The 13,474-nt window shown below is 34.5% G+C and overlaps 1 protein-coding gene across 1 annotated transcript; it reads right to left on the minus strand.

Annotated features, from left to right (window-relative positions):
* Positions 1–4,691: 4,691 nt before the first annotated feature.
* LOC101219673 (probable inactive leucine-rich repeat receptor-like protein kinase At3g03770) lies at positions 4,692–10,661 on the minus strand. The gene is made up of 8 exons (XM_004149061.3): positions 9,643–10,661; positions 7,847–9,362; positions 7,194–7,327; positions 6,289–6,529; positions 5,975–6,174; positions 5,828–5,880; positions 5,551–5,662; positions 4,692–5,387 (listed from the first exon to the last, which is right to left on the minus strand). Exons 2-8 carry the CDS (start codon positions 9,180–9,182, stop codon positions 5,118–5,120), a joined length of 2,346 nt encoding a protein of 781 aa, XP_004149109.1. The 5' UTR covers positions 9,183–9,362; positions 9,643–10,661; the 3' UTR covers positions 4,692–5,117.
* Between the last annotated feature and the right edge of the window lie 2,813 nt (positions 10,662–13,474).

Here is a 13,474-nt window from a genome sequence, read left to right on the forward strand (position 1 = left end):
AATATGAATACTGATTCATATTCGAAAGCTCGGAAATGGTCAAAGTTGTAAAATAGTCAAAATGTTGACTTTTCAGTTTGAAAAGTTAAATTTTGACATGCTTTATATTCAAATGTGATTTGAATTTTAGAAAAATAAATATGGATTCATGCTCGGGAGGTCAAAATTAATCAAGACGACAAAATTGAAAAAAGTCAAAAAGTTGACTTTTGACTTTGACTTGAATGGTCAAATGACCATATTGCCCTTGGACTAAGGTTAGTAGGAAAATCAAACATTTTGTTGGATAATGACACTAACACTTAGTGGGATAGGTGACTACATGAGATGTAAACACCAAACTCACAAAGTTCCACTAATGGTTAGTGGATTATTAGGTGTTAAGATCTAATAAACTAATTACATGCAATTCTGCATGTAATAACTTATTTAAACTGTATTTTAAAAAAAAAATTAGAACTTTTTGTAAAATTTTGTATTTTTAAATTAGAAAATTATTTCAACCTAATTTTCTCTCTTAAATCTCAAGCTTTCCACCTTCAATTTCCACCTTCAATTTCCACCCCTCTCTTATTTTCCTTCTTATATCATGTCCCACCACCAGGTTCTAAGTCCAGAGAATAGTAGGTCAACACTAGTGGTAGTCCCAAGTTCTTGTTCATGAGGAGTTATCGAGTAATTTGGAAGCAACGAAGATAACTTTTTCCTTTAACCATAATTTATTTTAATTAGGGTAAATATGCATATTAATGTTTAAATAGGTTAGTTGTAATTAGAGTAAATTTGATCCGTATTTTTGTTTTCCATCAAAAGCAAACAAAAATCTGAAGGAAATACAACAAAAACAATTAAACAAAGTGGTTTATAGAAGAAAAAAAAAAATAGAGAGGTTTGTGAGTATTGGCGATGGGGTGAAAGAGATGTTGGAATTGGAACTGGATAATGTGATAAGCAAGTACTTAAAGAAATGGTTAGGCGTCTTGATGTTTGGATGCCTAGATCAGAAGAAGCTTGAACTTGATCACCTGGTTAGTTGGTCCTATGTTTAAGGATGCTTAGACTGGAGAACGCCGGGTAGGTGGACGCTGTTCTCCTGGTAGGTGGACGCTAGACTAAACGTCGGGACTAAATGCCTAACTGCAATACAAAAACTTATTAGATGGAGGATGAGGCGCTAATCATGCTTTCTTTAAGATGTTTTGTAGCTCTACTAGGAGTGAAAACAGTTCTTGAATTGCCACGACGTCCCTGGATAAAATAGTCAGAATACTCACTGAAGTTGTACCTGACACAGGTCGAAAAACAAACACCCTTGAAGAACGACTTTGCTTCAAAACTAGAAAGAGAAAACGTTTTTGAGAGAATTTGTAAGAGAATATGATTTTCAGATGGATCAAAATAAGATGAGGAGGAGGACTTTTTATAGTGATAGATTTCGTAACACCTCAACGATCATGGGAGCATTAATGCATGAGATTTGTAACACTTTAATGGTTAGTCAAAGCTTAACACCTCTACACGTTCAATGACGCCTCAATGCATTGTATCTCAATCCATTACAAAATCTCAACACATCATGATCTCATCACCTTACTTCAAGCTTTGTCACGCCCCGTCACCCGCGACACATTCTGAACCTGGCATTGTGGCACAAGAATGCAACAACAGTTCTGAAGCCTCAAATGAAATGCTAGAATGCTCACTCTTATCCTTGAACCTTCGCTTCATTGCCTAGTTTAACTTAAGTATTTAATCTACTAAGTGACAAAGAAACATACACCGCAAGATATCAAATCAAACGACTCCTTTTTATTACTTAACATCACACATTCCCAAATACATATTACATGGTTTCTTAAATACATGAACCAAAAACAAACTTAAGGCCTCCAACGCCTAGTGCGGCTTCTTCAACTTTAAATGTCTGGATAATGCTTCAACACATAGAAAATTTCCTTACCTTTCTTAACTTGGCCTCAACGCCTTGATCTTGGAGAAGAAAAACTTAAACCATAAGTCAAATGCTTAGTGAATGAGGTTTTGGAAAAACCTTTTTGGGGAATACAATCACGTAAATACGTTTTCATGATAAAACAGGCTTTAACACCCCATTTAGTAAAACATAAATCACACATTAGCCTTTAACCCTTCTGCGTTCAACCCCTCGAACTCGTGGACGTTCACTACGATTTTGTGGTTGCACACCTCTAGGATTGGCGTTCATTTGGGCCATGCTTCACTCGATTTCTTGGATGTCCCTATTTGTTTTCTCGAAATGTTCATCGAGTTGATTTCAGCTATGGTTTGCCACAAAGCTAGAAGATCTTCTTTTCTCTATCACCTCTATTTGCCATTGCACAAGCCAATCTTTGGGCTCTGATACCACTTTGATGTAAAGACAAGAATAAGTTGTAAAGATATTGAAGAAATCGGTCTAGACTTGGCTAGAACGGTCGATTCTCAAGTATATTTCATTCTTCATATCCAAAAAACATCCCTCTAGATTTCTGACCAAGGAAATATAAAGAATTAGGGTAAAAGGATTATGGGCTAAGTAATTAAATAAGGCCCACGAATATAATTAAAAGAGATCTTAACAAAAAGACTAGATATAGGTTAGATTTTCCTCAAATATGCTCCTATAAGTGAAGCCCACTTTATTGAGGAGATATCTTAAGCCTAGATTCTCTCTTATTTTTAGGGTGTACATAACTTGCCTCAAAATGACTTTCTTTTCTGGAGGTGAACTTCATCTCCACTTTGTCAATTCTAGCAACCTTTGTATGGTGATCCCCCATAAGTATTTTTCCATCCTTTGTTATAATTTTTAAAATGACTAAATTCATGATAGACGTGGCACTAGTGTCTAGCCACCAACCTTCAGAACCCCTAATCACATTTATTTTGTGATCATGGCACAAAGTTCTTCATTTATCAGGTTCACTGGCTTAGCAAGACGACTCAAGTGTTCCTATAATTTATACATATTACAGTTGTGCAAAAAATTTATACCATACTTCTGGATTAGGGTTTCTAATTATTCTTTTAGTTTTTTTGGTTGTAGGACCTCGGTTCTAAACCTTCATCTTGTTCCTCTTTGGCTTTAACACATGTTTTAATGGAAGTCCTTCTAGGAACGGTGATGTTCACCTTCTCCTTCGCGACATGTTTTCAGACTTCAGGCTTGTTAGAATTCTTTGGTCTTATGCCTCAGGTTTTTTTAAATTCATTCCACATAAGAAGTAATTTGTCAATGATAACAACTTGGAATTGTTCATCTAAAGTCATATTGTCACCTGTTATTTCATGAGCAAAATTCATGGTATTGTGCTTCTATAGATATTTCGTCCGTCATCTTGTATATCGTAAGTATCAACTAACCTCATACTTCTTTGAACTAGCCTCTTTGGTGTCATACTTCTTTTTTATCACATCTCATAGCCTCTTTGGTGTCATACTTCTTTTGCATCACATCTCATACTTTCACCATAAACATTGTACCATTTTACTTCTATGCTTAAGATTCTTGAGTGGTCTTTGATTGAATCAATCTTTGGCTAACCGTATTTACAGATAAAATCATTTTACTTCTATGCTTAAGATTCTTGAGTGGTCTTTGATTGAATCAATCTTTGGCTAACCGTATTTACAGATAAAATCAAGATTCTTGAGTGGTCTTCGATTGAATCAATATTTGGGACTTTTGGCTTGAAGTGTGCTCCTTCGAATTGAAATGAATTGAAATGAACTCGAGGTAGAGGAAAAGAAAATGCTGTAAAATTGTTGGATAATGCGGTAAAACAAGTATTGGAAGCAATAGTTAGGTGTCTAGATACTTGGATGCCTAAATCAAAAGAAGCTTGGAACTTGTTCGCCTCGTTAGTTGGTCACGTGATTAAGGACCCTAGAATGAACACTTAGATTGATGGGTGTCTGGCCTTAATGCCTAATTGCAAAAGAGAAACGCCTAATTGCAAAAGAGAAACGTATTTGTTCACCTTGTATATTGAAAAATAATATAAAAATTTGTCTAAATTATGGAGAGATGAAAAAACAACCGATAGGGTTCATCATTTGCCAACCCAAAATATTTAGGTTGGTCCATAATTTTTCTCAAACCCAATCCAACCCAACTTTAACAATCATAACGCTTTAACAATCGTGTAAATCTCTAACTTATGTACATCTATAATTATTTGCTTGAGTCTATCACAGTCTATCGGTAATAGAAAGTAAAATTTTGTTATATTTGTAAATATTTTCTAACAATTTTGCCGTTATAAAAAAAAATATCTTAATTTTTAAATATTAAGAGAGAAATGTTTGTCCTTACAAAAAAGATCAACATGGCTGCATTCTTTTAAAAATGAATGAAGAACTTATAAAAGTTAGAAGATAGATTAGGTTGGCTGAAAAACAAATAGATACTTAAAATAAATGTCAATTTAAAAAGATAATATTAAAAATTAATTAAAAATCTATATGATTTTAGCAGAATCTAAAAGGAGTAAGATAGGTGAGAAATAAACATGATTTTAAAAGGATTTCATCCCAATCTGTTCCACAAAAAAAAAAAAAAAACAGTTTAGATTCTCTTATAATCACTTTTATCCCTCATGGGTTGGTGTCTCCATTGAGGTACAAATAAATTTTTTCCTCTTTTCTAGTCAACAAATTTAATACAATATGTCGAAAAAAATGTTATGTCGAAACTCGAAAACGTTCTATGTTCTTGGTTCCTTAAACTCAAAAAACATGAATCTAATTCTATTTCTGAAATCCAACATCTTGTTTGGCTTCCCTCTAGGCACCCACTCATCAAGTATGAATAAAACATATGCTTAAGCTACATTTTTGATTTTACACTATGTCCAAGGACTTGAATAAACTACATGGACCAAAATATTTATGAAGTTCAACGACTAAAAGCTTAAACTACAATGCTTTCTTCTATTAACTTGATGCAACCTCAAACTAAACTTTGCTAATTAACAATGCCAAGACTAAACGAACCAAACTGTTGTTTTAATTGATTGAAGCTCATGCCAGCAGAAAGAGTCTGTGAAGATCCAAGAACTGAGATGGATACTATAAATATGAACCTCTCTTTGTGGGAATTAGCAGATTGAGAGTTTAGGTTGAGAAGGAGAGATGGGAGACCCGTCACTGCTACGGTATTCTCCACACCACGCATCTTGAACCTGAGCAGCAAACTGCAAATTCCAGAGGACATCTTCAAGTGAAGGTCTGGTGACTGGATCCTTGAGCAGGCACCTGACACATACTTCCATCATTGTCTTCAATGATTGATCTAAGCATTCGTTTTGAATGCTCGGATCAACTATGCTCCTTCGAGCAATGCTATCGGATGAAATGGCTTCTTGTAACTGCATATGTTGAGAAACGTCAAAATCCGAATATAACAAGTAACAACATAGACAATCATGCATACTTTTTCGTACTCGAAGATAAATTTCATTGAGCTTGTGGCCACATGCAACATGCAAGCGCTCACATTGGCATATCGAAATGCAAAGTAACCTCTACTACCTTCTCTCTTAGAACATTAATTTCGTTTTTCGATTTGAGTGCTCGCCCACGGATGATTTCTAGTAATATTACTCCAAAGTCGTAGATGTCAGCTTGAGCTTCCTGATTGATCCTGTGAACCAACAAAATTGAGAGTCAATTTCATAAAGCAGTATGGGAGGTGGACAAGAGGACGGAACATGTAAAAGAGTTGGTTTGTTGGATAATGCAGTCCATGTTTTTGTATAACTGTAGTATGTAAAAGAGTGAATGTGCATTGAATATAATCATAGACAACCTTTCATGGCAGCCAGGATCTTTGGATCCACCGGAAGAAACTCCCCGACCGACCTGAGAATTAAACCGGGTCATTACAAACTAGAGAGAAAAAAGGGCTAAGGAGATTAATAGACTGCGCAACAGAAAAAATACTTCTTTATTGTACCTTGGCCATGCTCTCAGCCATTAGAGGAAGGTTGTAGCTGCTAATTTTAGCAGCAAGATTTTGATCCAGTAGTACATCTGTTATTTTAATGTTATTTGAATATACGCCCGCAACCATATGCAGAAACTGGATGCCTTTTGCTATTCCTACTGCTGCTGCTATACGTTGTGTCCAAGTAAGTGATCGCCTCGAGTGCCTTCCTGCAATGCGTTGTGTGTAAATCACATAAGTTGAACAGCTAAATGCAAGAATGAAGTCAGCAAGAACATTGGTAATTTCCATCTCCATTTATGAGAAACAATGGCATAGATTACCAGATATCCAACTTCTTAGCGTGCCATTCGGAACATATTCGAAGACGAGAAATATTCTGCTGACACTTGAATCTTCCAAGTACAACTCGAAGCAGTGTCCAAGAGCACTAACCAAATGGCGGTGTCTGAGTTTTGAAATAAGGTCTATATGATGCGTGAAGTTTTGTGTGCTATATCTTTTTTTCATTTTAAGGCATCTAATGGCAACTAAAGAGCCATCCTTCAGCTGACCTCGGTACATCTGATAATAAAAAAGGAAGGACAAAATCTTTGATGAGTATATCTTTCAGTAAACCGATTGAAAATGCAAGAGACAGTGTACAAAGAGCATTTCATCCACAACAACATTTGCATACCACCATAAAGGATTATATGGTTTTAATAACTGATAATCCAGTTTAGTCAACTGATAAAAGAAAAAAAAAAACTGCAAACCCATATTCAGTTACAGAAGAAAATGTAATGAATTTAGATTTTTTTATAATAATTGTGTTCCATTACTCTTTGGTTTTTGAGTATTTTTTTATTATTTCCTTTTACAGTTAGTTGCTTTAGTTGGCTCTGGTCTTGTATTATCTTTGCCTATTAGTGAGGACCTTTGAATAAGAAGAAACATTGAGTCTAGAAAACTGCATTCAGCAGATCCGACGTTCAAACTCCTGTAACGTTATGTCCACTCCAATTAATATTGATTTCACTTGTTAATCTTTCTACATATTATAACCCTCAAGCGCAGGGGAGTGTTAGATGATATAATATTAATTTATCTTTACATATCAGCTTAAGTGTTTTGGTTAATAGATTACATAACAAAAATTGAAGCTATTATTTCAATAGTCAAAGTTGAGTATTATTCATAATGAAAGAATTGTGTATGATATGTAAGATTTTAGAGTTTGTTATACCTGTCCTTGAGAACCTTCACCCATGAAAGCAGAAGAGTCAAAATTTTTAGTAGCATCCTCAATCTCTTCATATGAGAGCAATCTATAAGTTGAAAGGCCAAGTGGTGCGAACTGCATTGTTTGAGATATATACCCTGAAGGTGAAGGAGAAAGAAGAAAAGTTCAGAGTCAGATTTTTGTAAGCTAATATATCAAATTGCATAGGGGATTCTTAGCTACTACACTTTTCATCTTATTCATGGAACTTCACAAAGTACATAAATAAGCATCCATATGAAACTCAAACCTATTATTTTATAAACCTTGTATATATATATTATCGTTTATCATTGTGATCTTATGTTGTCAACTTGGTGGGATAGAGAGTTTCTCAGAAAGTAAGAGTCCTGCAAAAGAAAGTCTCTCTAATATATCATGTGCATTTTGGTTTGATAAGCTTTTGTATTGTTTTAAGCTCCAAGGCATTGGTTGAGTAGTAGTGTTTATTAAACCCAAGTTTATATAAGGTTAGCTTGAAATATCTCAAAATTTGTGCTTTTGTGGAGGCCTGTGCAAGCAGATAGAATGTTTTTGGTCACAAGAACTAGTACACCCTGTTCTCGAAAGCCAAAAAAATAGCTAAATGAAAGGTGGATGAGAAAAAATTATCTTACTTGCATCCGAGAGCAGCTTTGAGGTGTACCCAGCAGATGGATTCTCTACTATTAAATTTGTTGGAGGTTTCTTCACCGTATTCTTCTCATTCCTTCTTCTTACAACTATATAAATTATACCAATTAAAATGATCACTCCGACAACGCCACCAACTATACTCAAGGCAAGAACTGCTTTACGTGATTGGTCTTTTTTCTTCTCCTCGGGTACAATGCCCACAGCTAATGCTTCATTTTGGCAATAGGAAACCGGATGCTGTTGTTGTTCTCCAGTGACAAAACAATTTCTGAGATACAAGACAACCCTGTCCCTCGTATCTGCTAGAAGACATTGTGGCAAGCTTCCAGTCAAGAGATTTGAGGATAAGTCCACAACTTTAAGTTCATCATTGCAAGAAATATTATCCATAAGCATTCCTGTGAGCTTGTTCCCTGATATATTGAGATAGGAAAGAGATGGCAGAGAAAAGAATGCTGATGGCAATGGCCCAACCAAAGAATTCAAAGAGACGTCGAAATATTGAAGTTGGTAAAAGGAGCTAACTTCAGGAGGGATACTAGATCTGAGCTTGTTTTTACTCAGTTTTACGGCAACCAACTTATTGCCAAGCTGAGGGAATTGAGGTCCAAAACCATTGTCTTCCAATTCAAGTACTTGAAGGTTGGTCAAAGTGCTGAGGTCAGGCAACTCTCCATAAAAGTGGTTATGTGAAAGTGAAAGAACTCTAAGATTTTCCAACTCATTCAGTGAATTAGGCAATGATCCATTGAGATTGTTATGTTTCAAGCTCAAAACGGTTAGAAGCGGAAGCACGTGGAACCAGTCAGGAAGCTGTCCTGCAAGCATGTTATCATCAAGTATAAGTGTCCGTAAGCCTGACAGCAACGAAATCTCCTGAGGGATGGCACCATATAGGAAATTAGAGCTCATGTTTAATATTTCCAGTGATGATAAATGAGCAATTTTGCCAGGTATCGACCCCCATAAACCAAGGGAAACTAATGTAAGGACTTTCAAATCTGGAAGCTTAGCAAGGGTGTTAACGAGAGATTTCATCGAGAAGTTATGAGGTAGTAAAAGAGCTCCTTTCTTCCCAATTATATGCAACTGAGTCAAGTTTCCCTCATAGCACACAACAGTCACATAGGAATCTGGTTCCAAGTTGCAAAAATCCGTGCTATAATTCCAATTACTTAATACAGCTGGGAAGTTCAGAAGTTGCTGTATTCTTAACAGCGTCCGAATCTGCGACAGTTGTAATTGCTCCGAAAAGTTGACTCGAACAAAAAGGATGAGAATGGCTAGACATAAAGAATTACGAAATATTTGAGCCATTGGTTCTATGAACAGACCAGCTGAAGGATGACAGTGACCTAGATTTCAATTTTCAGAAGCCAGTAAATTGGAGTTGCTTGTATCACATCGATACTGCTTCAAACAACAACAATGTTCTTCAGTCAACTTGTTTCAGTAAAAAATGTCTAAACCCGAGGTTCAGTACCAAATGCAGATACCCTGGAGCAGAAAAGTTCAAGGAGTGCCAATAAGCATATGATAACAGCAGAGCTAACATAAAATATTCTCTAAAAAACAGAATAGAAATTTCCCAAAGAAAGACGTGAACAACTCCATCTGTGTCCAGAAGCAAAACGCCAAAATCCTCCCAACTAAAAAAAATCAGAGAAAGAGAGAGAGAGAGAAAGAGTAATGTAGAATGATGAGGGAAATGATTCGGTGAATTCAAATGTTTAGAAAAACATAAAAGGGAAAAAAAAACAAAACAAGAAATTCTCACCTTGACAAATAACGTAAAATGTGAATATCAGAGTCTGAGAGAACTGTAGTTCCTTCACCAACAGCCAAGAGTTGTAGGTTCACCTAATTGAAATCTACACTCAAGTACTTCGTGGAAAATGAAGAACAAGCAACCAACTGAAGTTGACTGTATCCTCGACATGAAGCAAGTCACCACAAAACTCCAAGATCCTCATCAAACAAAACCACAGTTTCTATTACCAATCTGACACTTTGCCAAGTTCAAACCCAGCAAAAAGCTCATAAAATGACCCAGAAAGTACACTTCAAGCCAAAACACCTCAGGTTTTGCAGATATCTCATTTGAGTAAAACCAAAAGAACTTGAACCATACATCCACAAAACACCCCAGAAGAAGCCACAAAATCTCACTGACACAATTTTACAGAAGGAACCATTCAAATATAAATCAGTTCCTCGAATAATAATACACTCCAAGACAATTTAGTGACATGGGTACACAAAGATCCATAAAAACCCAGATGTCAAAAACAACAAATTACACAAACAGACACAGCATTAGCTCATTTTCCCCACATTCAAACATCAAGAAGCCAAAAGTAGGAGGAATAAAGAAATTTCAGAGCAAAATGGATCATGCCCAGATGGAGTTTTGAGTTAATTAACACAATACATGCTTTATCATAATTATCAGGAGTCATAAGATGGTCTTAAAGACAAAAGGGGAGCTCTGACTGAGAAGAAAAAGCAAAAGTGAATGAAAGATTCCTGCAGAAAAAGAAAGAGTGGGTCATCTTTATTCCTTCTGTGAGTGATATAATCACAAAGTGAAGAAGAAACTGAAGAAGTGAATTTAAAATTAGAGAAGAAATGTATTGGTTTCGTGATGGGTGTGATGAAACTTTGAAATTTTGGTGGCTTTCTGTCAGATTTTGGAATGGAGGGGAGGGTGAAGAAGGGGAAGAGGGTGGTCCCTTGGCTTCCAAGTCTGTTGCTTTTACCGCCTTTTCTTTTGCTCCCCTATGCCATTGTCGTTGTAATGCAACTTTGCAGTTACTGCACATTTCTTTTCCTCTTTTCATACAAAGTTTATCCAATGTTCAAAATTTCGATGTCCACTGAACAAATTGAAGTCCTAATTTTTACGAAATTGTTCATGAAAATATAAATACAAAATGTTGATGTCAACAAAACTATACATGTTTGTCATTTTAGGAGAATGTTAATACAAATATCGGTACAAAATATCAATATTAATTAACAAAAATGAATGTCAATATCCACGAAACCATAGGCATTGTAATTTTACGAAAATGTTGATGGAAAATTTTCTAACCCAACAAAAAAAATTTAAACCCCAACCTTGCAATATGGGTTGGTAATTGGAGTTGGTTGGGTTACCAATTTTTTTTAATACCCCTTGTGTCTTAACCCATATCAAGTTACCCCATGTGCTACCTCCTCTCCCTTTCCATCATTGTCAACTCAATAAAATAGGATACATATATTCTCGTCACTCGCAAATTGAAGATTTGAGTAATTTTTAGGTGCTCTTGTAAAAGTAGCAAACAAAATTATGATAATAGGGTCCTCTCGTCTGATAGTTGTCTAATATCATTAATTACTTATCATACTTTTAGTATTTGAAATATGCAAAAAAGAGGTTCTATGGGCTGTCTTTTTCTAATTTTTTTTTGTCATCTTATGCAATTTTCATAATCTTTATCCAACTCGGAACCATTCCTATCACCCAAATATAATTGTCTCAATCTAATTGCTTTATCCTATTTGAACTCAACAACGTGTCTCGACCTATACCTAAACTTCGTAATAATTTCAAACTCTTCCCACCTAAAGGAGACCTTCTCATTCACTAACATAAAACTAATAACATTGTCTCAGTCATCCTCAACCTCTCAACAAACTGAAATGACACAGAGATTCGTTGAACATCAACTTAGCATGCAAGAAAAGATCAAATGGAGTTTTCCTAAACATGTACATATGCCTAGGAGTTAACTTATTTTTTATGTTCGAGCTGGCTAAGTGAGAACAACATGTCAAATTTATCAGAAAAAATATGAAGTATGAATTTTGGTGACTAGAGGCATCGATCAATCAAAAAACACTCCAAATAGGGAAAAATAAATATTTTGTCTAAAAACTCATACCTATCTCAACCGAAAAACATATTAACTTACGAAGAACTCGAGACATTTATACACTGAGATGTCATGATATTAAGGTTTTTTAATGCATTCTATGAAGGATCTCAGGCTAATCCCATGCAAAATCTACCCCAAGATTGAACACATAATGCATAAAAAATGCAAACATTTAAAATCTTGAAGTTTATTCAATAGATCTTAGGCTAATTTCATCTAAATATCGACCGAGATTGATGTTCTTAATGAGCCTAGATGGGTGAAATTACGAAGATTCATCAAATAAACTCAATCTACGTAAAATAAAAACATCATATATGCAAAATATCCAACTACTTAAATCTCAATCACATCAGATTTCATAACAAACCCTATCTAAAGAAAACTTAAAATGTAGTCTTAAACCAAAAATTTGTTCAAAACAAAATACCTCTACAAATTAAACTTAAGGATGCTCTAAAAAAGTTTGAGTATGAGAAAATCAGTGAATCTCAGTGACTTTGACGACAAAGAACTTGACAATCGATCGAAATGTGCACGTGGTTTCTCAGTGACAATATCATGTTACTAAGATAGCTCGAAAAGAAGTACTTTAACCATTTTTTAAATGTAAAATCTAAAACCGATTGATTTAGACAAATTTTCAAATATAAGTAAAAAAATATTTTGATCATAATTTATAAAAGTTTCTAATATGAGCTAAACTCATATTGACTTTTACATGTCAATGCAAAATTTATAAAAGTTTACAAATTTCAACAAAAAAATCGATATTATTGATGTATTATAGTCGCACTCCTCTTTGTGTAGCTTATCTAATTGTTCTATCATGAACGTTTTTTAATTATCTTTAATATTTTGAGTTTATTTTGTTGTTGTTCATTTGAAATGGGGGACAAAAAATGAGCATGAGGTTTGATGCACTCAAATATACTGACTCGTCTTTTGAACCCGAGTGTAAAATCTCTATTTATCTATACGAATCCAACCTATTGTATATAATAAATAGTCAAAATATAATTTTGGCTAGTTTACTTCAACACATCTTACATAAATTTTATAATATCAATTTGAAATTAAATGTTTGATTTTTAACTTTGCATGTCATGTAAAAAGATTCTTGTTGAAAGCTTTGGAATAAACTTCCTAACAATGGTCACAACCATTTATTCTCTACTTTAAATGTTCGCTCATAAAATTATTGAAAATATTTATAAATATAATAAAATATTAGTTTATTTACTATAAACTCTAATATTTGCTATATTTGAAAAAACATTCATGTTTTTTTTTATAAAAAAAAATCTCGCTATACTAATATAATTTGACAAATGAAAGTTATTTTTAATATCTTTCATATGTGTAATCCTAGTTTTGATGCCAAATGTTTAAATTAAAACCTAATATAGATAATAGATATTGAGTAGCCATTAAACTGTTTGGTGGTACTTCGATCTCATCGTCGCATTAGGCATTGCGAGAATATCTAGTAGTTTTGACCTCTAACTTGCTTCTGTTTAATTTGGGCTCGATTAATGTGATGTTGAATCTACTATACTCTAGTAGTTGAAATAGTATAAGGAGCGACTAGTTTAGCTATGGAAAAAAGAGTTAAATTTGGTTATTTCATTGGGAGATTACTTTAAAGGTGTTCAAGAAGTTTCTCACACTCTCTTCTATTGCCAA

Source organism: Cucumis sativus, chromosome 4 (assembly GCF_000004075.3).
Source record: "Cucumis sativus cultivar 9930 chromosome 4, Cucumber_9930_V3, whole genome shotgun sequence".
NCBI classification, from domain to species: Eukaryota; Viridiplantae; Streptophyta; class Magnoliopsida; order Cucurbitales; family Cucurbitaceae; genus Cucumis; species Cucumis sativus.

Coding starts and splice junctions, on each gene's coding strand:
- LOC101219673 (XM_004149061.3), bottom strand. CDS start 9,182: ATGGCTCAAATATTTCGTAATTCTTTATGTCTAGCCATTCTCATCCTT. Junction 6,530..7,193: donor GTGAAGGTTCTCAAGGACAG/GTATAACAAACT, acceptor TTTTATTATCAG/ATGTACCGAGGTCAGCTGAA. Junction 5,663..5,827: donor GATCCTGGCTGCCATGAAAG/GTTGTCTATGAT, acceptor GTTGGTTCACAG/GATCAATCAGGAAGCTCAAG.